At 44.2% G+C, this 25,766-nt stretch overlaps 1 protein-coding gene across 4 annotated transcripts in view; it reads right to left on the bottom strand.

The window, feature by feature from the left end:
* Positions 1-25,766, bottom strand: part of USP42 (ubiquitin specific peptidase 42) — a 674,575-nt gene that overhangs the window by 100,754 nt on the left and 548,055 nt on the right. For all 4 annotated transcript variants that reach the window (XM_086940745.1, XM_086940747.1, XM_086940748.1 and 1 more), the window contains exon 15: positions 15,183-16,637. In XM_086940745.1, coding sequence (XP_086796871.1) covers positions 15,183-16,637 — 1,455 coding nt within the window. The remainder of the gene's footprint in view (positions 1-15,182; positions 16,638-25,766) is intronic.

Here is a 25,766-nt window from a genome sequence, read left to right as displayed (position 1 = left end):
ATAAGTACTATTTGTCACATTATAGAGAAAGTCTGCCTTTCTTCGCATCCGCCACTGCAGTAGCTTTAGATGAGAAGGTATTTGATTAGCTCTCATGGCTTTTCTAGAATCCGTACTTTCAAAACATAACTTGGGAGCTTCATTTATGAAAATGATCATGGCACTCTATTCTAATCATAAAGCGAGAATCAGAATTAATGGGGCTCTCTCTACCTCCTTCAGTCTGTATCAGGGTACAAAACACGGCTGCTCATTATCTTCACTCCTATTCTGTTGTCCATCGACCCATTAATACAACTCATAAACAATTTGCCAGAGATAAAGGATTTTTACTCTGGTACAGCCCCATATATAACATGAGCATATACTGATGATATCCATATTTTCTCTGCGGAAATAGCTGAAGCCATACCAGTGATTAAAATAATCCACTAATTATCTACAGTATCTGAATACATCCTAAACAAAGACAAAACAGAGGTCCTAACTGCCAACTAATTTTGGAGACTCCGGTCTTAAATGGAAACCCACATTTATCAAATACTTGGACATATGATTTAACAGAGATCTATCTGAATGAATCAGAATCAAATAATCCAAAACAAAAGAAAAAGTCAAAGATCTTTTAGACTCCTAAGCATAAATTATGGTGGGGTAAACTTTATAACCTCTATGCGTCCTATTCATCTCACATCATACTGATTTGCTACTATGGCTGTAAATGTATAGGCATTTATATAGCGCACTACTTACCCGGAGGGTCCCAAGGCGCTTCGACCGCTGCGAAACCCTTCCTGGCTTCCCTGAGAGATGGTCCCTTAATGGGTATCTCTAGGGTGAGACCAGGCATCCCCGGCGGTCTGGTGGGGCCGTTAGTGAAGATGAGGCAAGCTAATGCCCAGAGTTGCCGAGTGTGATCACTGATCAGAGTGGGCACCGAGGCGAGAGAATTATCGAGTCCGCTGACCCTGGTCCGGAAACCTGCCGCGCCGGGAATCGAACCCTGGTCCCGGGCCGTCCTCTGCTCTCGGGTCTGCCGCCTCTAACCAGTGAGCCACACTACTTCACAGTTGGCTAAACTAACCTCTGCTTTTTTATGGCATAGCGAAAGAGCTAGAATCATTTATAACCCTCATCACCTAGAATTTGCACAGGGCGGTTGACAGTTGCCAAACTGGTTCCAATACCAAACGGCCTTCATTGCCGTACTGGGTACATATTGACAGCTAGATGACTAGATAACTCATCTTCGATGGCTAGAGATGGAAAGCTCACTATGTTCTCCCGATCAGATTTCTTCCATCCTCACTATGTCTCACTGCCCGGCCCACCATTCCCAACACATTTTTATGGACACAATCAAAGCACAGAAAATTATTTATAAATGCATGTCTAATCCCATCACCAATCTAAGTTCATTTAGCTTTGGAACAATTCTGAAATCAAAGCAGAAATGGCCTCTAATCTCGGACCAACTTGAGCTAGCAAAGGAATATGTATTGTCAAAGATTTATACAATAATGGTTCCACCCCACAGCAGTTAAAGAGCTACAAATGAAATTGTATTCAGATAACATTTGTTTGTAATTGCAAATTATATTGGATTAGCACTTACTAACCAGGACGAGGCGTTGAAGCACTTTATGCCGGGCAGCACGCTGCTTCAGGAACCCAACGTTAGTGGTTAGTCTAGTGTTTAGCATAATTGGTTATTGAAATTAATCTTGTGCTCTCAAGGAAACCACTGCATGCTTTTACATATGTTTCTTTGTGGTGGAAGGAAATAACAGGAATTAATTGTGAACATTTGTAGGGGTATGTTAGTTCCTGCAGATAGTTGACAAAAATGATAAATTAGCTAGTGGGGATGCAGGGGTATTACTTTCAAAGGAGCTCTGTATGATCTTTAAAAATTGGTGTGGGCAATTTATCGAAAAGCACTTATAGAGATTAAGACCAAAACCCATGTGACAGAAGAGGTTGGGTTCAGAGAGAGAAGGAGTGCAGGGAGGGGAAGAAGGAAAAGGTCAATGAAGGAAAAAAGGAGAGGGGAGTTTCAGAATGTTAAAGTCAAGGTCGGTTTCATACAGAGTTTAGGAATATTGAGTAGATGTTTTCACATAGCATACAATTGAAGGCTACAACTCTGTAGAAAGAAACAACATTATTTGCGTGTTATATAATGCTTTATTAGCTATTTTTGACCATCACTACATTCAGATGAACAGTATTCCCACTGCTCAAATACACTAGCCCACCACTTCAGCAAGAAGAACAATAGTTACTTACCTGTAATCTGTGGTTCTCCAGTATTGGTGTCTTTCATAGATTCACACGCCTAAATCATTCCCCGTCGTCGGAGTGGGAGTCCAACAGTACATAAAAAAGCAATAATATGCCTATAGAAAAACCAAAACCTTGGTAATAACAAACCAGGAAGTAAAGTAGCCCTAAGCTATAGTGTACAAAACTTCCACACTCATGACTATCCTAGTCACTTTGCATAGACCAAACTGTAGCCAATCAGGCGACAGCACCCACCAGAATGTTCTCCTCAGAGGCTCAGACTCTCACTTTTTCTCGCACAGGAGTGAAACCAAAATAATTGCCTGAGGGAGCCTCTGAGGGGAGGTGGGCGGGTGCATGTGAATCTATGAAAGACACCAATACTGGAGAAGCACAGATTACAGGTAAGTAACTATTGTTCTTCTCCAGTATTGGGGTGTCTTTCATAATAATAATAATAATACAGAATTTTGTATAGCGCGATCAGCTACCTCACAAGGAGGTGTCCCGGCGCTGTGAGAACAAGATGTCATGACCGTAGAGGCAGGAAGAGGGTGGCAACTAGCGTGGCTGGGTGAACAGCCAGGTTTTCAGCAGATGCTTGAAACAGACTTCGGATGGGGGCCTGTTGAAGAGCATGGGGGAGCGAGTTCCATAATGAGAAAGTTCGTCCTCCCAGTCGGGCTCTTTTTGCTCTGGGAACTGCAAGTCTGACAGAGTTGTTGGATCTGAGGGAACGAGATTGAGTGTACCTAGGTAGTCGATCTTTCAGGTAGTTTGGGCAGTTACCGTAAATAGATCTGAAGGCCAAATTAAGTGCTTTAAATTTTATTCTGCTTGCAACTGGTAGCCAATGGAGGGAGAGGAGATACGGAGAGACTGAGTGTTTGAAAGGAATCCTCATTAAAAGTCTCGCAGCCGCATTTTGGACCAGTTGTAGTTGCTGTATAAGGTGCTTTGGTAGGCCCAGATACAGACTGTTGGCGTAATCTAGCCTGGATGTAACTGTGGCGTGGATTACAGTTTTACGGCAGCTAGCTGGGAGAAGCCGAAGGATCTTACGTAGATTCCTCAGCTTACTCATACAGCAGCTGGCAACTTGCTGGATGTGTGATACAAAGGACAACTTGTCATCCCACCGCACCCCTAGATTTCTTGCTGAATGGCTGGGCGAGGGGGCTTGTCCCATCTCTGCCGGCCACCACAAATCCGGTGGTGGAGGGGGGGTTTTGCCAAAGAAGATCTCCTCTGTCTTACTAGCATTCAGTTTTAGTTTATTAGTGTTCATCCAGCAGGCCACCTCTTGAAGGCACCCCTTAAAGCTCAGAAAGGATGCCTCTGACACTTCTGAATATGGGAACACCAATTGGGTGTCATCGGCGTATGAAATTGCCTTGATCCCCCAGTTGGCGATCAGCGTGAAAAGTGGGGCCAGGTAAACGTTAAATAAGAGTGGACTCAGGGCCCAGCCCTGTGGAACGCCACAGCTCAGGGTTTTAGGTGTAGAGGAGACGTTCCTTAGTGCCACCTTCTGAGTTCTCTGGGTCAGATACGACTGTAGCCACTCCAATGCCTGGTCCTGGATACCTATCTCCGCCAGTCGTGCCAGCAGTATAGCGTGGTCGACTGTATCGAAGGCGGCCGACAGATCCAGGAGCACCAGCATCGTTGAGTCTCCCGAGTCCATCGACCACCTCACTGACTCTGCCACCTCAATTAAAGCCGTCTCAGTGTTAAATCCGGGTCTAAAACCTGATTGCGTCTCATGTAGAATTTTATTGTGCTCAATAAATTGACTCAGTTGACGCTGGATAGCTTTCTCAAGCATTTTGCCTGGTGCTGCAAGGAGAGAGATCGGACGGAGATTATTGAGATCATAGATTCACATGCCTGAATCAGAGTAGATAGCAGTACAAAAGATCATCATGCTCATTAGACACTTATTGTATCATAGGACAGATGCATAAATAGCCAAACAATAATAACATGTAAGAAGCGTCTAAAAAGAGCATAGAGGAGGAGGGAGAACAGAGGCTCACCTATTTGAAAAGATTGCGAAGAACTGCTCTTCCCACCGAAGCATCTGCATCACTGGCTGAGTTCAAACAGTAGTGTCTGGTAAAAGTGTGCCTGCTGGACCAAGTTGCAGCTCTGCAGATCTTAAGAAGATGGCACACCCGCGAAAAGAGCGGTGGAAGAGGATACCGCTCTTGTAGAATGCGCTCAAGGTAAATGTTTGTTTGGATACCGCGCATCCCTGGCGCAGTCTTCCATAGGCCACAAACAGTTGGTCTGTGTTGCGAATAGTGGCTTTTCTTTGAAGGTAGAACTTGAGACTTCTCCTGATGTCTAAAGAATGTAAAGCTCTTTCAGCCGCTGATTGTGGATTTGGAAAAAATGTTTTGAGATTCACCGGCTCATTAAGATGAAAGTCAGATGGAACTTTGGGCATGTACCTAGGATTAGTACGTAGCACCACAGAATCTGAAGTAAATTGCAAGAAAGGAGATTTTGAAGTGACTGCTTGAATGTCACGGACCTTTCTAGCTGATGTCAAAGCCAAGAGTAAAGGGACCTTCCATGAAAGGAATTTGAGATCAAATTTATGAATGGGCTCAAAGGGGTGACGCATGAGTTGAGCGAGCACCACATTCATATGCCAAGATGCAGGTGGACTTCGAATTGGAGGAAACATACGGAATAGTCCTTTAAAAAATTGCTGAATTACCCTTGAAGAAAAGAGAGGATTTGATCAGTCTTGACGGAATCTGGAAATGGATGCCAGAAATACTTTTAGAGTTGAATACGATACACCTGATCTAGCCAGATTAAAGAAGAAAGGCAAGATCTATTCTGGTCTAGAAAAAAGGGATGCAGATCAGCAGAACAACACCAGACACTAAAACGCTTTCATTTGAGCTTGTAGGTTTTAATCGTTGCTGGCCCTCTAGCATTGGCCAGAACTTTTTGACAATCTGCAGGGATGTCTAAGTGGGCGAACTCATTGTGTTGAGGAGCCAAGCTGATAATTTCAAGGAAGCTGGGTCCGGATGGCACACTTGGCCGCCTTGAGTGGTCAGGAGATTCGGTATTTGTGGCAGTTGGATTGGACTGCACTCCGAGAGGAGGAGAAGTTCGGTGAACCAATACTGTCGGGCCACCTTGGAGCGATCAAGATTAGACTACATGGTTGTCTCTTCATCTTCCTGATGACCTTGAGGATTAAAGGAATTGGTGGAAAGGCGTATGCAAATATCCGAAACCAGTTCACCGAAAAGGCATCCCCGCATGAGTTCTTGTGGGGAATCCAGCTTGCAAAGCGTGGGCATTTCCGTTTCTGATTCGTCGCAAACAAATCGAGGTCGGGGTGACCCCACCCTCGGAATACTTGATCCAGGGTTGGCTGATGGATCTCCTATTTGTGATTGGTTACAGCAGACCTGCTGAGGGAGTCCGCTAGCACATTGGAAACCCCTGGAACATGCATCGCTGAAAGATTGATGTCGTGATCCAGAGCCCAATTCCAGATCTCTTGTGCTTGACGAGATAACCGGGCCGATCTTGTGCCTTCCTGTTTGTTCAGGTAATGCACGTGGTCGTATTGTCTGTTCGAATTAGAACCGTGGAACCTTCGATGTTTTTTTTTTAAAGGACTTTAGAGCGAGAAAGATGGATCGTAGCTCTAGGAGGTTTATGTGCCACTTTTTCTGTTGTACGTTCCATTTCCCATTGATTGTCATTCCCTGGAGGTGTGCGCCCCAACCCTCCAGAGAAGCATCCGTGGTAACAATGAATCTGGGCACCACTGTCAGAAAGGCACATCCCACTTGCAGGTTGCACATTTGCATCCACCATTGAATGGAGTTCCTCATCCGAGGAGTTATGCTGATTATGTCCTCGAATGATCCTACCACTTGCACCCACTGAAGACTGAGTTCCTCCTGCAAGGGCCTCATCCTTAGACAACAGTTGGGGATGAGAGGAATACAGGACGAGATCATCCCTAGGAAAGACTTGAACTTGCGAACAGAAACACACTCTTTTTCAGCAATATGGAAGCCATACTGTGGATCGTTATCTGTCTTTCTTTTGAAACAAACACTCGGGCGAGTTACGTGTCCAGCGTTGCTCCCAAGAAAGACTTCCTTTGGGATGGAGTCAGATGAGACTTTTCGAAATTTACTGAGAAACCCAGGCTCTGGAAAAGTGACAGGCATCTTTGATTGTGAGCTTCTGCTGTGACTAGAGAACTGGCCATGATAAGGCAGTCGTCCAAATATGGGTACATTTGAATTCCTTCCAATCGAAGATGAGCTGCTACAGGAGCTAACATCTTTGTAAAAACTTTGGGGGCTGAACGCAGTCCAAAAGGGAGAACTTTGAACTGAAAGTCCCTGCCAGGCACTCTGAACCTTAAAAACTTCCTGTGTCTGGGAAGAATGGGTACATGGAAGTATGAGTCCTGAAGGTCGAGTGTTGCCATGTGATCCCCTTCTGAGAGAAACTGGAGGATTTCTTGAAGTGTTAACATCCGGAAGGACAATTTTTTGAGGTATATGTTGAGGGCACGCAGGTCGAGGATGGGGCGCCATTTCCCCGACTTCTTGCGAATTAGGAAAAACCTCGAATAAAATCCTTTCCCTCTTTGCAATCGAGGTACTTTTTAGATTGCTCCTTTTCGAATCATGGTATATATTTGGGAGAACAGCTCTTTGAGATGAGCTGGCGGTGGACCCTTTGGGGGAGAATTTGGAGGGGCTTTGACAAATTCTAGAATGTGGCCCCTGGACACAACGTCCAGGACCCATCTGTCCGTAGTAATCTTGGACCAATTTGATAAGAAGTGGGATATTGTTCCTCCGATTTGTAAATTTGGCTTGGGTAGAGGTGGTGGCAGGTTGTGCTCCTCATTTGCTCTTGTTGGTGTCTCTTCCTCGATAAGAGGATTTCCTTCTTGTCTGGGAATAATTATTTCCTTTCTGACCGTACGTCTGTTGTCTGTAAGGTTGGTATCTTTGGTTACCCTGCGTGTTGTTATATGAACACTGCTGCGAGGAACCTCCTCTGTTTGAGAAATTGCCTCTTCCTTTTGCACCACGAAAGGAAGACTTACGGAATTGTAGAGTTCCTGGAGATCGTGCTGTTTCTGTGTCCTTCTTTATGGCTTGTAAAGCCTCATCCACGTGTTGCCCGAAAAGGAACTCTCCATCATAGGCTATGTCCATGATCTTAGACTGGACCTCCCAGCGAAAGGATGTAGATTTTAGCCATCCCTGCCTTCTCAGAACAGCTGCCCCCGCCAGCTGTCTAAAACCTGTAGCCGCCACGTCCACTGCAGCATCAATTATTTCAGCCGATGTACATTCACCTTCGTGCAAAATCGTTTTGGCCTCAGACTTCTCAGGCTCCGGAAGCTTCTCAATGTAAGGCGCTATGTCTGACCACATCGGCCTGTCATACCTCCCAAATATTGCTAGGGCGTTCGCGGCACGGACAGTAGTTGCCGCTATAGTCGAGACCTTCTTGCCTATTGAGTCGAGACGTCTTCCCTCCCTATCCAGGGGAGCAGTGATTTGCAAAGAAGGATTTCTGGCCCTCCTCTGCGCCGCCTGGGCAACAACTGAATCTGCTTTAGCTTGACCAATAAGGCATGCCGGTGAAGTGAGAGGCGCCTTATATTTTTTATCTACTCGAGGTAGAACTGCCGGCAGAGAGTTTGGCGTGGCCATTATCTTCAAACCCTCCTTCCAATTAAAGTCTATGATTGGGATGGTCTTCAATTGTCTTTGCGGTAGATCCTTAAAATCATATAGGAAGCATTCATCCTGTTTAGCCTCCATGGTGATAAGAAACCTTTTCGTTGCCCTGTCCATAATTTGATGAAAATTCGCAATGTCTACCGGCGGAGAGACCGCCGCAGGTGGACCAGCTGGAGAAGGAGTTTGTGCTTGATAGTCGTCCCACTCAGACAGTACCGACTTGTCGTCTACCTCGCCTTCTTCTCTTTCCTCATCAAAAGTAACATCATCCTGGGTGTGATGAGATGGTACTGGCGAGGGAGGTATTGTAGGTTGTGTCTCCGAAGTTGGCAGCAGAGAAGATTGTCTTGGTGGTCTTAATGGCGCCGTAGATGTTTGTGGCATAGACGTTGAGAGGCGTGAATCAACTAATTCTGAAAGTGGGAATCGGCGGAAATAATCACTCAACATATACTGCAGGTTATGTAGTAGATCCAATGGCATCTGCGCGGAAGGCACCGACACAGGAGCCCGACCAGAAGGCTCAAGGAATTGTTCTTCTTCTTCAGGTTCTTCATCCTGGTATTTTATAAGCAGCTCAGATGGGCTTCTGGCTGCACGAAAACTTTCATCCTCGTAGGAATCCTCCTCTTCCTCCTCAGAGTCTAACAACTGCTCTGGCAATTTTAATGGAAAAAGAGCTGTTAGGGATGATCCACGTCTCTCTAGCAATGAAGCTGTAGAAGACGGTGAAGGAATAGGAATTGTAGATGGCTTGGCTGACCACGCTGACCACACTTGCAGTTGACAGTGGAGGCGTCGACGGTGCCACCGTCGTCGGTGTCGTGGACGGAGAAAAATCATTATCCGTCTGTGGAACGGCAACATTCGTCGACGGTGTGGCTGTCGACGATAACATCTTCGTTGACGATGACGTCGGGAGTGTCTTCATTTTCGTCGACGATGACGCCGTCGACGGGAGTATTTTCTTCGTCGACAGTAACGTCGTCGACGGGAGCGATTTCTTCGTTGACGATGTCATCAACGGCAGGGTGATCTTCGTCGACGGTATGACAGTCGTCGACGCCTGTGTCAACGACGAAGTACTCGTCGACAGTATCTTTAGGATCTTCGTCGACGGAGGGGCGTCGTCGATCAATGGCACTATCTTCGTCGACGAGATGGGACGAATTGATACGTGAACCAGCATCCACGGTGAGGAGGCTGAAGACATTACCATAGCTGGTCTTGTGAGGAGAATGTCACCGTAGATGTTGAAGAAGCGCTGACGTGAAGATATGTCGGCGGTGGAGCTGTCGTCGACGCTGAAGTGGACAAAGTCATACTTGGAGGTAAAATTTTATGAGAAGCTGTCTTGGAAGATGATGATTTTCCAGTTTTCCTTGGGGGCGTACCAGGACCAGATTTTACAGGTGAAGAAGCCTTTTTTGAAGTAGAAGGCACGCCAGGATCCTGAGAGGATTTGGCTTTCTTCAACACCTTTGCCTCAGGAGAAGCCTTCTCAACCTAAGCCTTCCTCTTTCTAGAGGACATAGTAGACCCCGAGGCTATACTCCCTACCTCAGAAACGGGGTTGTCCTGGTCCTTGATCTTTTGGAGCCACAGGAAAAGACGACCCTCTCTGTCCCTGAGGGTTTTCTGAGGAAAGGTTCTGCAGATTTTACACTCCTTTGCCTCATGATATGGATATAAACAATATATACACTTCTTGTGAGGATCCTCCTTAAAAAGCCTCAGCTTCCCACAAGAATCACAAGCCCTAAAGAGGGATCTTGAAGTAGACATTTTTAGAAGGTAAAAAACCCAACCAAAGTAAGAAGAAACTGAGCAGAGCTCAGGGAGACTCCCTTCACACGACGTGCGGTAGAAAATCTGAGAGCCTGAGCCTCTGAGGAGAACATTCTGGTGGGTGCTGTCGCCTGATTGGCTGCAGTTTGGTCTATACAAAATGACTAGGATAGTCATGAGTATGGAAGTTTTGTACACTGTAGCTTAGGGCTACTTTACTTCCTGGTTTGTTATTACCAAGGTTTTGGTTTTTCTATAGGAATATTATTGCTTTTTTATGTACCGTGGGACTCCCACTCCGACGACGGGGAATGATTCAGACATGTGAATCTATGAAAGACACCCCAATACTGGAGAACAGCTGATCACAACTGGGTTTGAAAGAGTATAGTAATGTCTGGATGTGTATATTGGGAATATCAAGAGATTTACAGAGCAGTAGGCTCGTGATCGGAACAACGTGAGAAAATATAAGGGTAAATAATGCGAACCCTGACAGGACATTCTGCACGTGCTGAAGCAGATGTCGTTTGATGTTCACCCTTAAAGTCTGACTCGAGTAATAAAAGGGATCCATTTGGATGCCCCTGGTTTACCATGGGACAATGTATGGGGGAAGAAGAGGCTTCACAGACATCAGAAATGTATTACCTGCATTTCTCTGGAAGGGAGGTGGTGACCCAGGCAAGGAAGTTGGAGGGGATGGAAATAGGACTCCCTCTGCAAATTCATTGTGGATTTTTTCCTCCCAAGCACTGTAAATGTAATGTAATGTAAATTGATACTTGTATAGCGCACTACTCACCCACAAGGGTCTCAAGGCGCTTGTACGAATACCGCTGTGGAACCCATCCTGGCTTTCCCTGTGAGGCGTCCATTCCTGGGCACCCCCAAGGTGGAGGCCAGGCATCCTTAGCGTTGTGGAGATTAAGCAAGCTATTGCCCAGAGTTGCAGAGTGGGACTCCATGATTGGAGTAGGCACCAAGGCGAGAATTGTCAGGTCCGTGGAATTTTTGAGCCCAAGACCCGCTGAGGCGGGGAATTGAACCCTGGTCCCGGGCTAGACCTCTGCATCAGGGTCTGCCGCTCTAACCATTGAGCCACACATTGTCCTTTTGCAGATGGTACAGATGAGTGCCCCTTGGTAGATGGTAGGGGTGAGGACGAGGATATAGTTTATTTTGCTCAAGGTAAGGAAGTTTCTTGGGCAGGCCTGATATTGGTCTATTCCAAATTGCTGGGTTAGGAAGGTTAAGGTGAAGCAATTTCACACCTCCTTGTTTGTGATTTGCCCTTCTTGGAGCCTGTCACAGTGCTTACTGCTATTGGAAGCATGCTTTACACAAAGTCTGTGTCTAGGAAAGGGAAGTGGTGTGTCTAAGAATGACAATTAAAAGAGCACAGCCCTAAACTGGTTATACAGCAGGAGATATTGGAAACACTCTGAACACTGCCCTTTGCCGGACTGAGCGAGTACATGCTACTGAGAGGATGTTGATCCAACAAGCTCTCCATCAAGCCCTTGGAACATCTCCTTAAGCAAGATACCACAGCAGGGCAAAAGTTCAGTCCTTTCCACGGCCCACAGACAGAAAGACTTCGAAGACTTTGTAAGAAAATCTCTCTTGCTCAGTTAAAACCAGTTTTGTCCTCCCTGGCCCAGCCACACTACAGAGGGTGAAGACAGCATCGTGCAAGGCAGCCACAGCCTATTCAGGTACTAAAGACAACTCCTTTCGCCACTCTAGCCCAGAAAGATCCATCACCTTATGCAAGGCACACATCAGCTCCCTTTGAGTTTCTGGAGTGAACACACAAGCCTGCCCAGTCAGTCTAAAACTAAATGTTGATTCGACAGGCAGGCAGAGGCTCAGGATGGTTAAACAAGAAAATGCCCACTTTCCAAACACAACTTAAAAAACAACTTGTGTTATTAAATTCTGACCTCAGGGAGCCCCACCTCCAAATCTCTAGCTGTTCCCAATTGAAAGTACACTTGTAAAAGGTGACAAGACAGCTCCAATGATAGCCTATAGAAGAGCTAGCAATAGTGAAAAACGAAATTGACAGTATTTCATTAAGAGGAGATGTAAAACACACCAACATGTCTTACCTTTCACATTCAATGCACCCAGCCCATGCGGTTCCTTGGGCCTACCTTAGGGGTGCCTTACATGTATAAAAAGGGAAGCTTGGGGACTGGCAAGAGGGCGCACTAGCCAGGTCAACATGTCAGTTTAAAAACTGCACTCACAGACACTCCAGTGGCAGGTATGAGACACATTTTAAAGGCTACTTGTGTGGGTGGCACAACCAGTGCTGCAGGCCCAATTATAACATTTGATTTACAGGCTCTGGGCGCACACAGTGCACTTTACTAGGGACTTACCAGTAAATCAAATATGGCAATTATGAATAGCCAAATTATACTCACAATTTAAACCGGAAGCACTTGCACTTTGGCACTGATCAGCAGTGTCAAAGTGCCCAGAGTACCTCAACCAGCAAAAACGAAATCAAGCACACAGTCAAAAATAAAGGAGGTATAGCCAAAAAGTCCGGGGAAACCATGCCAAGAATGCCAGGTCTAAAAAATATCGTATGGGATAAAGCACCAAGTAAATAAATTATCCCCTCACACGCACAATCTAAATTCTTTACTATGCACCTACTGCGCTGGACACCGGATACACGGTCTAAACTTAAACTGAGTGTCAAAAAGGTATGTTGGAATTGCAAATCTGCACCTGGGACAGCACAACATTTGTTCTATATTTGCACCCAACTCAGGTCTTGTGAGGAAAAATCTCAGATCAACTATCGAAAATATTCGATCATATTAGACTTTCCACCTTGGGTCCATGGTTTTCACCTTTGACACAGACTCTTAATGCTCTCGATTTTACACTTCTTGACCTTCTTCTTTCTGTAGCCACAACAATCATCCTCTCAGAATGGAAATCTTTCATGCACATTTCCTATGATACCTGGTGGGCATGGATCACTTACATAAGAATTGCACATAATTCCCAAGAGGCTTTTCCCACAGAATATCTCAAGTCATATGGGAAACTCTGGTTGACATTATAGATCACAACCCCACTGGTTAAAATCTCCAACTTCTTCTGATGTGCAATACTTAAAACGATATATCCAATAATCAATTCTGTACCAGTCTCTTACGACATCCCCAATCATCAGGTTATCTCCCTGTTGCTAGTGATGTCCCATATTAGGCTTATAGATATGAATATATTATGTCTGCTGAGCAAGGTTTAATGCTACTTCTGGACGTTTTTCTCTTTCTTCTGATAGTCATGATGTTGAAGTGCTGGTCTACGTCTACCCAATTGCCCACTCATACCCACATGCAGCTTATGTAGTAACCTCAATTGTAATGATTATCTCGGTAGGACATTCCCCCTATATTCTACAAGTTAAATTTCTACGCAATCCGTATTGCGCATAGCGATTTGTTTGTTTTATGTGATTTATGGTTTTATGTCATAATAACTTTCAATAAAGACTTATTGAAATAAAAAAAGACAAATGTGTCTAGGTTCAGAGGTGTTCAGCACAGTGGCAATAGGCTATGATCCTTCTCCTTAGCCGCATCTTTTCCATCTTCAATGGTTCCTTGGCTGGCATTGAATTTGTAGGCAGTGTCGGCATCAGCCCCAAAGTGGAGCCCAAAAGAACAAGTGATGGTACCTTGGCAGGCTTCGACAAACTCTTGGTCACCAAGGCTGGAGCCTCTGGGGAGGCAACATTACAAGGTGTCAGAGTCACAGAGTCGCCAAACCCAAAGGATGGATGTTCCTCCATGGGGAGTGGCAGAGGTATCGTTAAGAAATCCAGCACATCTAGCCATAATTAATCAACATGTGTGGGGTCGGTCAATAAACCAGAAACTCCGGTCTCACCTTCTATGGCCCCAAAGGCACCTTCTTTGGCCCCTGACGATGACAAAGTGCCTCGTGAAGAGTCTAGCATTGGGGAACATAGCCAGACTCCCAATGGTCCCCGGAGCGGGACAGTTTCCCTGAGGAAGAAGATGACTTCCATTACTTATGCCACTTTTTCTTTTTTGAAAATTTTTTGGGGGCGGTGAGAGATCTCTTAGGAGATTGTTTCTTGGAGGGCAAGTTACTTTTAGGAGAAGTAGAGTACTTTGCATCTCCTTGTGGGGCTTTGCCATAAACACAGTTTAGCCTCTTGCTCCCTGATGGCCTTTGGGTGCATATAACACAGAATTTGGAGGCTGTTGTGCTGTCCCTAGACACCAATACATATGTTGTGGGGATCCAGCATTTTTGGTAAGGGTTCGAACAGAGACATTTTGTGGAAACATTTGATCTAGTCGCAGGTGAAAAGCTGAGGAATCTTGTTAAGGCACCGGGCAAGAGTTGCAGAACACAATGATGAGGTGCAGAAAAACAGTAATTGATGTAAGTGCACTGATTAGCACCTAATGTAAATCTGTGACATCACATTCAGATGGAGAGTTGTAGGTGGATAGTTGACTCCTGGCAGAAGCTCTGATAAAGTGAGGAATCTGTGGAGAGTTGTACCAAACATAAACCTGTAGACTCTGGAAATGGAATGAAAGAATGCAAATTCTGCATAATGGAGATTATAAAAGTACCAATATGAATGATCTTCGCGAGAGCAGTTAAACCCTTTTTGGAAATTTTTACATTGCTCTTGATGAAAGCATCTCTGTCAGTTATTTTTCATACGTGAATGACTATGTACTGACCATATGCTCCAGCACCTAAAGAGGATTTGGTTTTTGGTGAGTGCCATATAAATAAAAATAGATTTTTTTTTTTTTTAAATGGAATAACCTTCCAGGTCATTAACCAACATTTTAAGAATTAATATGGGAAGGTTCAAATAGGAACTAAATGTCATTATTGCAGGTAGAGAGCACCAAACAAATAAAAATAAACAGAACACTTAAAAGGGGAAGATTTAAGGAATATGGCCATTTCACACCTGTGACTGCAGTCAGTAGCTTGCCACTACTGTGAAGATATACAACATCTAATATTTCAACATAATAGTATTGGTATTTATATTGTTTACATTCCTATGGCTTTTGAACAGTAGCCACCCTGTTGTTAGTGACAAGAAATATCGAAGGCACAGAAAAATCAGCCCCTCTTATTGGACAGTAAAATGAAAGGGACCTCATAATGACAGTTACTGCATGTGAATTCTGACAAAGCTTGAGATGAACAAGGACTGATAAATGTGAGGAGGTAAAACATTGCTAGGTAATAAATCTTTTCAAACTATTGAGCACCATGTCATTAAAAAGTGGCAGATAGTTGTATCATACTTACTTATATTTGTATTTATCTTTGGACTTCTTTTTCTTCTTAGACTTTTTGTGCTTTTTCCATCTTTCCCCATCAAAAGGATCATCTTGATTGAAGCTCTTTCTTGGTCTTTTTTCATTATCACTGTCACTATCTTCTAGGCTGCTATCAAATTTTCTTTTCCTTTCATTAATCGCGCATAAAGTGTCGTTATAGCAATTCTTTAATTCTGAGACAGATGTTTCCTCTGGCTGGTACTTTCCAGAGTACTGATGAAATGATGACCCATGATGGTGGTCTAGTGTGGAATTGCTGAAGTAGTTTCTTCCTCTGTCTTTATCAGCCCCTTCGTACATCCACCTGCTTCTGTAATCAAAATCTTGATATGCTCTATTGTTGTAATATAGATTGTCATACCCTCTGTCATTATGCACCAACCTTCTATCTCTGCTATCTCGGGAAGAGTAAGGAGAATGATGATGATTATTGTATCTATAGTTATCCCATCTTTTCTGTCCATCTGGATAATATCTCTCCTGGTCGCCATACCTTTCTCTTTTACTATGGTAATATCTACTCTTTTCATGTTCATTTTTCTCTCTGTTTTGGAACCCATCTCTATTATAGTTGTATTTCCCCACAGCCTTGCCACTATCAGAACGACAACTTTCATCATAAGGCCTGTATCTACTCATATTACTATTCCAGCTTCGCTCTTTATATCTATCTGGCCTAGTCCTTTCCTTGCTATGGGAAATCCTTCTTTTATAAAAGGTGTCATTTATTTCATTTATATAATGACTTGCTGGTTCTGAATTTTCTCCATGGAGTACTTTATTATGATGGTGGTCCTCTATTATGTGTGAGTCACTATGTTTCAGAGGAAGAGGAGAGTTACCTTTCTTACTCCGTTTTCCCTCATTCACATCTTCACTACCAAGGGTATCACTGGTTCTGCAACTGTTGCTTTCTTGAATGAGATCATGCCTTTTAGAACATAGGCCATTAGTACTTGGAGTGCGAGCACAATTTTCACCTTCGCCCATTGTTTCAATTGGATTCTCTCTTTGTGGAGGACACAGACGTGAGGAACTACAGTGAGTGTCATTTTTATGTGCGCCCTTCTCAGTAGTCTCTTTAATGCTCTGAAGAGGAAATTGCAAAACAACTTTTTCATCTCGAGGTTTCCTTTTTTCCCCACTGTTGTATTCATCTGGGTTGTGTTGCTTTACAATGCTACATTTCTCTGCAATCGACTTTTGTTCAGTATCACCAGCTTTTATTTTACATATGATACGTTTTTCTTTGGTAATGTTGTTTACTGGGTTCGACTCTGATGTTGCTAAGGCTCTGCTTACACTGCAGTTAAGAACATGAGATTCATTTTCTGATTTTTCATGGGTGATGCTTTCGCTGGTAGCGGATGAGATTTCTTTATGATTTTCTTCATTGGTCTGTTTCGGTTCCGTCACATGTACACTGCAGAAAGAGGAAAAAAGATAAAGCGTCTTGTTTGTTAGAGTTAGCTATAACACTATGTTGACTATACTAGCATATAAACGTATCCTGTTTTCAAGTCGCAAATCAATAAATAAATGATCCTATAGCCTCTTTCTTCTATTTGGTTAGAAGATTTTTTTTTTTGGGAAAACCTTTATTGACATTTCAAACAAAGACAAGTATGGGCCTACAACCCCCGGGGCCGGCGGCTAAGCAGTTAGAGTAACAAAAAGCAATTTTTAATCACATGCAGCACCTCGGGGAGCAGATTCTCCATGCTAGTATACTCTTGGCCACTGAACAGCACAATTAGGAAAACAGGATATAAAAGGTTTTCATTTTATAATATAGGATGGAAGGATCAGGTGCCGAACAATTTCCCAGCAGCGAAAAATGGCAGGCAGAATAGTAAACGTGTCAACAATAAACAGTAATCGATCAAGTCAATGGCGCTGAAACAGGAGGTTCAGGATGTGGAGGAATATCACGGTCAATTCGCGTCTGCAGTCCCCTGCCCTAAGACCCAGAGAACACCACGAAAATTGAGGCACAGATGAAAAAGCAGTGATTGATACCAAAGGAAACCCACTGCACTGACCAAAGAAAAGAAAAAGACAAAGAAGGATAAGAGAAGAAAAAAAAGAGGCCATAGAAACAAATTAAAAACGAAAAATCTCCTCCCCCAACCCCCCACCCTGCACCCCTGCAGATGACTACGGCCCCACCCCCAGCAGTGTGCCTGTCGCCTGAGAACCAAACCCGAATTATAGAAGAAACAGAGAAAAGGAGAAAGAAAGGAAACCCCACCTAACGGGGAAATGGAGGAGGGCAGTAGTCTATGCGCTCCCGGTCTCTCCCCCCCCCCGCCCTAACCAAGGGGGCCCCCCTAGGCCAACACGAATAAAGTTGTCCACTATACAAAAATACCCCGGGGGGAACCACCAACCCTCCGCCCCGGAATCCGTCTGTTAATGAGGCAGTCCCGTTACCAATAGATCCATCGTAAACAATTCAACCCGCAGTCTCAGCCTTGGCCCCGTCTAACAAAGTTGCCGAGTCCTTCGGATAAGAAAATCCCCATCCCCGGAGAGACAAAGTTCACACAGAAGCAGCCGGAGCTTGAGTCGGCAAATGGGAGATGATTAGCAGATCCCAACGCACACGGCTTGCACCAACTGTAAATGTAAATGTAAATGTATTTGAGCTTATATAGCGCACAGCTACCCACAAAGGGTTTCCCGGCGCTTGCTTAGGGAACCCGTCCTGGTATTCCCCTGTGAGATAACCCCGGCAGGGTATCCACAAGGTGAAAGCCAGGCATCCCGCCGCGAGGGGCCGTTGTGGAGATTAAGCAAGCTATTGCCCAGAGTCGCAGAGTGTGAACCCGTGAGTTGAGAAGGCACCGGAGCGAGAATTATCGAGTCCGTGGAATTTTTGAGCCCAAGACCCGCCGAGGCGGGGAATTGAACCCTGGTCCAGGGCCGATCTCAGCTTCCGGGTCTGCCGCCTCTAACCCCTGAGCCACACTTCTCCACCAACGATGTCCCTCCCAGTCTCCGAAGCCAAGCATCGATCCATCCGCCATGTTGGGAGACCGACTGGGGAGGGGGTTCGACTCGTTCCGGTACAGATCAAAATGTGAGCCAACAGTGTCCAGGATGGGGGAAGCAGTGAAATGCTCCGATAACGGAAGGACCGATGTTTCCGAGAACGTAGAAGAGTCACCAATCCCAGCACACACGATGAGTACCATTTTTTCGGGGGCAGGCACAGCTTCCAGCACCGGGTCCAAACGCGCCTGTAGGGCTTCCACCAGGGAGCAAGTCGGCTGCCGGGTCTCAGAGAGCAAGTCAGGGCTTGCTCCCGGTCCTATGATCCCATCTGTTGCCGTCAGCCAATGATTGACCTGTGCCCTCACCATCGCGTGAAGTGCCGCAAGTTCCGCCATTACCATCCGCAAGGAAGGGCCACATTGAGTCTGTTCCGCCAGGATCCATACGGCCGCAGGCATAACGATCCCCATGGAGAGGCACCCTCTCCGGGGCAGGATACGCTGGGGCAGAAACAAGCCGTGAGGGACGGGCCAGCAGCGTGCAGCAACGCGCGGCGGGACCTCTACCCCGGGACACCAGCGGTGCTAGTGCCGGGCCTCCGGGCCGGGCCCCCCGCGATGCAGCACCACGCACCACCCGTTGCCTCACCTCAGGTACAGCTCCAGGCAGCAGATGGTTGCAAAGTAGTCCAGAAAAATGTTCAAAAGTTCCAGGGACCGGACCCAACCACCCTCAGCAGTCCGTTGTTGTTCACTTTGGACCCGGGTAGACCAGCAATCGAGGCCCCGGCTTCCAGTCTGGGTTAGGCCTCAAAACATTTTCGATGTTACTTCACCCCAGAACATCAGAAAAATTCCGTGAGCACACCATCGGGGTGCCGACTAGTTCACCCACATGAATCCGGGGCAGGAGATCAGGATATTCGACAGGATAAGCGAGCGTAGGAAGGGGGTCAGCGGAGCGGGAGACTATGCGGCCATCTTGGTTGGTGTCGTAGCTCCTCCTCCAGGTTAGAAGATTTTTGTCGACAAATGATAAAAAGTGATGCCAAGAAATACCTTTCCGGAGAGGACTTGTAGCTTTATAAACAAAGCAATGAATGCTAATATAGTTACGGAAATCGTTATGCATACTGGAGCAGTGCCTTTAAGTAGGTTAGTGTAGAAATTTGCTGCACTGAATGTTCAGATATAACATGAAGTAGGAGATCCGCATGAATGCCCTTTAATAACATTTTAAAAAACTACCAACCTGCGATGACATAGGGACACTTTTAAAACAACACAGGATATATCTAACTGCTTGTAGGTGCTAAGATTATGATCAGAGAGAAATGAACATTAACAAAGGCATAAGACCTTGCTTTTTAACTGCGCTATATATGTCTTCGATGGTGATCAAACTGAGGCGGTATGGTGTGCAAGATAATGATGGACTTGATTCAGTACGAGTAATTCCCGGTGACTGCGATCAATTCAAGCATTCTTTCCTTCACTTTTTTGCATACTTCAGAGTGACACTTTAAGTGGGAAAGGTTTGCTCAGGCATGTATTCTATGCACACTATGGTACTGGATCAAACCTACACCCGAATGATAGGCCAGAACAAGGAAAATATCCGTCATGGGTTGCTTGTATTCCGGTTTAGGGGGACCTGCTTGGCAGTTCAGGCTGGGCTGTTATTATTGGAGAAGGGTCAAGACTGATTTGCATATGCCTCGATCCAAACTGAGGTTGCATGGTATACAAAATAACAATCGACTGGGATGGGGCCCGAGTAATTGTCAGCGGGTGCGATTAATTCAAGCATTTCATCCATCACTTAAAAAAATATATATATTTTGATGCAGATTATCAGCAAAAAATAATCTATAAAAATAAAGAAAAGAAATGTCTCCATGACATGTATATACAAACATGTCAGCATGCATATGCACATAGGTGTCATGACAACCATATGCATGAAAAACTCTGCATGTGCGTGTAATTGTCATTATGCTGAAATGGTAATTTATTTTTTTCAAAACGCTTACAGTTCCAAGTGGGCAGATGCCCATTTCAATTGAAAGAAAAACAAAATTAAGAAATGAAAAAGGTAATTTGAATAATAACAAAATGTGCTAAAGCACATTACCGAACAAGCATTGCCCATTAGGTCGTGACTTATTAACCATCAGGCTTTGCAGAAAAATGCATGTATGATGATTTATGGGCAAGCATGTGTGTACCAAGTGAATGGTGGACATTATATACAATTTTTTAATTTACAGATACAAGCCGCTACCACTATCCTGGATCTGTACATGAAAAAATAAATTTCTTTAAGTGGCGTGGCTGGTGGCAAATGGGAACTGCCATGGGTGCTCCAATTAAAAGCTAAAACAAAAAAGCATATAATAATTTGAAGGACGATGATGGGTAGGATTGCAGCAAAGTAATAGGTAGGGGGAAAGGCAGCACACAAGGGAGAGAGCCACTCAGAATGTGGCGGAGTTTGGCAAAGGTGAAGCATACAAGAGAGAGAGAATGCAACAACTAGTGAGAGAGTAACACGTAAGCGCATGGGGTGCAATTATTTGCAGGGAGAGAAGCACATGAGGGAGAGAGCTGGAAAACCCATGCACTCCCAAGGAGCGCTTAACTAAAAGGAAAAAACATAGCTCACTAAAAGTGAGCAGTGAAAGTATATAAGTGAACCAATCAAAAAGATGGTAAACAGGCTATACTCCAGGGAAGACAAACATAAGAGGAAGGCGAGCCATCAAATGAGAGTGACAAAGGCAACCAATATGCAAGACAAATGCAACTTTTTGTTAAGCCCACTAAAGGTCTTTAACAACCAGATAGCTTGCACTGTCTGGTAGTTGAGTCCAAAAAGAGACTGGGAGGGGAAAGAATCACAGCTACCAAGTAGGAGTAACAGCAGGCATGACCCTGATGTTAGAGTCCAAGGAGTACTTACAGAGGGCAAGGGCGATGTGCTATGGGGCACAATTCCACAAGAGAAAGCAGGAACTGTAGGGATGGGGTGGGTCATAATGGAAGGATATGCCAAAATTAACCTCTCAGTTAAAGAGATGTTGGTAAGCCCTGTGGCAGGCAAAGATACTGAAGAAAAAGTAAGTGAGATGGCCGAGTCATTCCTAGAGAGGCAAATGTAAGTAGGGAGCTGGAGAAGCCCTCTTTAAGAGTCTGAAAGATTATTTTTCCTCTGCAGACAGATCTTAAAATTTTGCTAAAAGAGGTCAAGAAAGGTGAATAACCCAGGGCAGAGAGAACCAATATTTTAACAGATGTGCAATAAGGCTTTAGGCAGGGGCTGAAAACTACGGAGCAGGTTTTAAATCTCAGTATTTTATTAGGAAAATATACCCAGGCTAAAGTAGGGTAATTTTAACTGCCGTTTGTAGACCTCACTGCTGCTTTTGACTGTGTTATACACAGCAAACTATGGGACATTCTGGCGGAATTGAAGGTAGATCCACTATTGGTTTAGTTTCTGCGACAACTGTATGGCGGGGCGGGCGACTGCTAAGGTACGATATGGTACCAAAGGGGAATGTACTGCGTCGTTTAAAGTAGAGAGGGGACCAGACAGGACTGCGTCCTGGCACCATTCTAGTTTACTCTATATACAAACACCTTGGAACAAGAATTGATGGAAAAGGAGAGGGACTCCCCCGTATATTAACACATGCCCGATAGTCTCCCTTCTCTAAGCAGACGACGCAGTAGTGATGGCCCACACTCAGATGGGCCTACAAAAAGCCCTCGCTTCTTACACCATTTTTATGATAACTTGGGCCTAAAACTGATCACTAAAAGAACATACGTCATGATTTGTGGTAAAGGGAGACAGAAATGTAGAAGCATACCCCTTCGGAGCAGTGGGGTAGATTCAACTATTCGGAGCAGTGGGGTAGATTCAACTAAAATGTTCACGTATTTAGGTATTTTATTTGATCGCACTGGTCCTTGGTGCCAAACCGTCAAAAGCAGGAGTCTTCTTATTATTATGAAGTTGACTGCTGCAGAGGCCCATTTTGCAAAAAAGTTGGAAAGATACTTAAGAACTACCAGGCAAAATGTGTGAGTATCGCTTCCTTTGGTGCGGGTGTGTGGGTTTTTTATGATTCATATCCCATTCAGTCTGTTGAGAATGCCTTTTTAACCCTTTAAGTGCTGCCGTCGGCCAACGGTCATCACGAGCACTACCTTGCCAGTGCTGCGCACGACCGTTGGCCGACGGGTCAGCATTCGTTATTCGAATGTTCAGCACTGGGCGCTGAACGTTCGACGCTCTGAAAGTGTTAACGTTTATTTTAGCAGTACCCGGCAGCACCTCTGTTTACAACTGTCACAGTGAGCTAGGCATTCCATATATTGCGGATGTTATTAAAGCACAGCCAGTGTTAATTTGGCATAGGATTTGGACTTCTAGTAGCACAGGTCTGAATCAAGAAATAATAAACGACTCAATGAAGTTGGACCATGCTGCCAAGATTTCCTGGCTGAAATATATTTATAAAATGCATGTATGACCTCGGGCATCCCGATTACTATAACCGCCCTGAGTCAATGAACTCTAGTTCTAGGAAGGAGTTTAATGAAACCTATATGAGTCATCTGGAGGCAAACAGATTTGCTCTGGAGGTGAATAAATCAACAGTGGTACAACATCAATTGATTTTAACTACATATGACATTCAACCTCATCTATTAAGTAGCTTCAGGGAATACGACAGATATGTTTTAACTCGTTTTAGATTTGGGAACTTACATCGATTAATTAGTTACCTAGAAGCGAATAACTGGTCTAGAGAATTATGCTGCTGTCCTTGTGATGATCTATCTCCACAATCAATGATACATGTGGTTCTTTTTTGTAACTTTTATACAAAGAAGGGTTTGAGATGGATTTTGCCTCTATTAAAGTCAGGGGGGTGGAGGAAATGTCGACCAGCTTTCTTATATTTGCAGTTTTTAGACAATGAATGCTGTACTGGAGCTGTGGCCAGTTGTTTAAAAAGCGTCCTCAGAGGCAGAAAAAGTATAAATGCTTAACCTCAGTTAAGACCCGGAATTAATCAAAATATGTGAGATTGAATCGTTTGTGATATATGTTTTGCATAATCTCCCCTTTTAACTGTTAAAGCTATGTGCATTTTTTATTTACATTTTGAAGAAAATTATTTTTTGGGATATATTGTATGTTTATATCCAGACTTAATAATGTTTAAATTGTCTTCTTTTATCTGTTATGTCTGCTTTTGTGATTTTATATGACTAAAATTGAATAAAGCTTATTCTGAATAACCCAGGAAAGTGGGTACATTTGAATCAGTTAATGGTAGATTGATGGAACAGCAACATTTGAGGCAGAAAACGAAAAGCCTGCAAGAGCACAGTGTTATTCTACAGGAAAAGTTAAACCTAAAAAATATTTTTAAGCACAGCAATTTAAGAATAAATGGGACACTGAAAGATACACACAGATGCTACTAGAGCTACAAGTCACTACTGTGACTATTGCATTAGCCTGCACATTTGACAGAGTAGGTCATCAAAAAGCACTACCTCCAAATACCATGACACAGGTTAATGACTTTCAAATGAAGAAAAGATAATGCCAGTGCCGACAAGGACAGAGATTTGCAAAAGAAGCCAACATTTTTTCTTTTTACTAAGATCTGTTGGCCATTACACACCTACAAAGAAAGTCTTTTCGACCAGTCACAGATTTTCTACAGATCAACAATGTATCGCACAGATGTGGGCATCTGTTCCAGCTGATCTTCCACAAAATGGGCAGACGATGCGAGTGAAGTCCTTGTTTAAGCGAAGCAACTACTTCAACAAGATGTAACCAGACAGAAGAGTCTCGAAAACTTTCAGAATAAGGTCATACCCTTTTGTCTATTAAAATATGTGAGAAAGTAATTAAATGGAAAACAAGCATCATGCCAACAACAGCACCACTAGTCAAGAAGCACGGTGAAGCAGTTTAGCAACTTCAAAACGTAACCAAGATGAGGAATTGCCAAACCTTTGAGACAACACTCTTTACAAATACTAGAAAAAAAAATTGGAAGACCATGGCTAGCAAGGGGAGTGGCAAGTCTAAATCTCCAATCTTCTCAGAAGATTCAGAATACATCAGACTTAGAGCCATGACTTGTGAAATGGGCCTTCCAAGAGAAGCTGGGTCAGGCAGTGGAAAGATGGTAGATGGAGTGATGGATTCCGAATGAAGCATAGTCCTCTATGAGCGGAGATGTTTTTGGTTTATAGCTGCAGATCAACTGGAACTTAGTCATTGATATGGGCAGGGATAAATCTGGGCAATTAATCAGTTGTTCTGTTGTGCGTTCGCTGGTTGGGAGACATGGGCCAATGGATATAGTGTCCCTGGCCCTAGGAAACCTTCCATCCTCGTACTGTTGAAGTGTTTCATTAGTCAGCCATGCAACAGACGAATGTAAGGATAGATTGCATCCTTAGAGATTGAAGGCTGTTAGTTTTATTAGTGGGTAGAGTAGGCTGTCCTTTGACTGTTATCTGACTTTCTAATAACCAGTTCACTTAGGTAAAACAAGGACAAAAAATACGAATGCAAATTGTATTTCTATAGCGCAAACCTAGCCTCAAGGCAGCAGCACATCATACAGGGTCAAAGACAAGCAGAAAATCAACAAGTGATAGAAGTGGTAGATGGGCTGTGGAAGCTTAAACGCACTGCAATGTAGTGATCTTTAAAAAGGTGAGTCTTCAACTCTTTCCTAAATTGGAGCAGCATTTGGGCGGTCTTGATGAATAAGGGGATGATGTTCCAGATACTGGGTTAAAAGACAGAAAAGGCCTGCTTCCTTATTCTCTTCTTCTTCTTTTTGTTTCTTTTTCTAAACACTTCTTAGTTTGAAGTCTGATGGTGTCCTGGCTCTGGCTGTGCAGAGAATCACCACAGATGTTGAGCTTGTCCGTTTTAGTAGGTGTATGAGTCCACTCCACAGAACATAGAGGCAGGAATATCCACCAGAAGACAAAGTTACTTACCGTCGATAATGCTCTACATCTAGTGGATACGCTAACAAAAGATTCCTCACTTGTAGTATAGATACCAGAGCAGTACCTCCAGAAAAGATGGGTGTATGAGGATTGGAATCAAACCAAAATGTCCCACCAAACTGCGAAACACATTGTTGAGGCAGGAGTGGGTACAGACAGTCGTGCTGCAGCTTGGCAGATATTCAGGACAGTGATTTCAGCCCTGATCGAACGAGCTACCGGGCTCCTGGGGCTGAGGGGCTCTATTGGTTTGGGCAAAGCTTAGCATGTCAATACAAAGGACGATACAGGTCTGCAGGGCTGCAAAATGGAAGACAAGATTGGAAGAACCACAGAAAGCATGTCATTTGGGAAGGAACTGAGAAGACTTGTCCTATTGTGCTGTATACAATGAATAAATCATGGCTCTTTTTCCTATCCTACGGAATATTTAAAGGCGTTGAGAAGTCTAGTGACCTCCTTTCAGGCTCTAATAGGGCACAATCTTCCAT

The sequence above is a fragment of the Lissotriton vulgaris genome, chromosome 10 (assembly GCF_964263255.1).
Source record: "Lissotriton vulgaris chromosome 10, aLisVul1.2, whole genome shotgun sequence".
In the NCBI taxonomy this organism is placed as follows: Eukaryota; Metazoa; Chordata; class Amphibia; order Caudata; family Salamandridae; genus Lissotriton; species Lissotriton vulgaris.
This window is presented reverse-complemented; position numbering and strand designations above follow the sequence as displayed.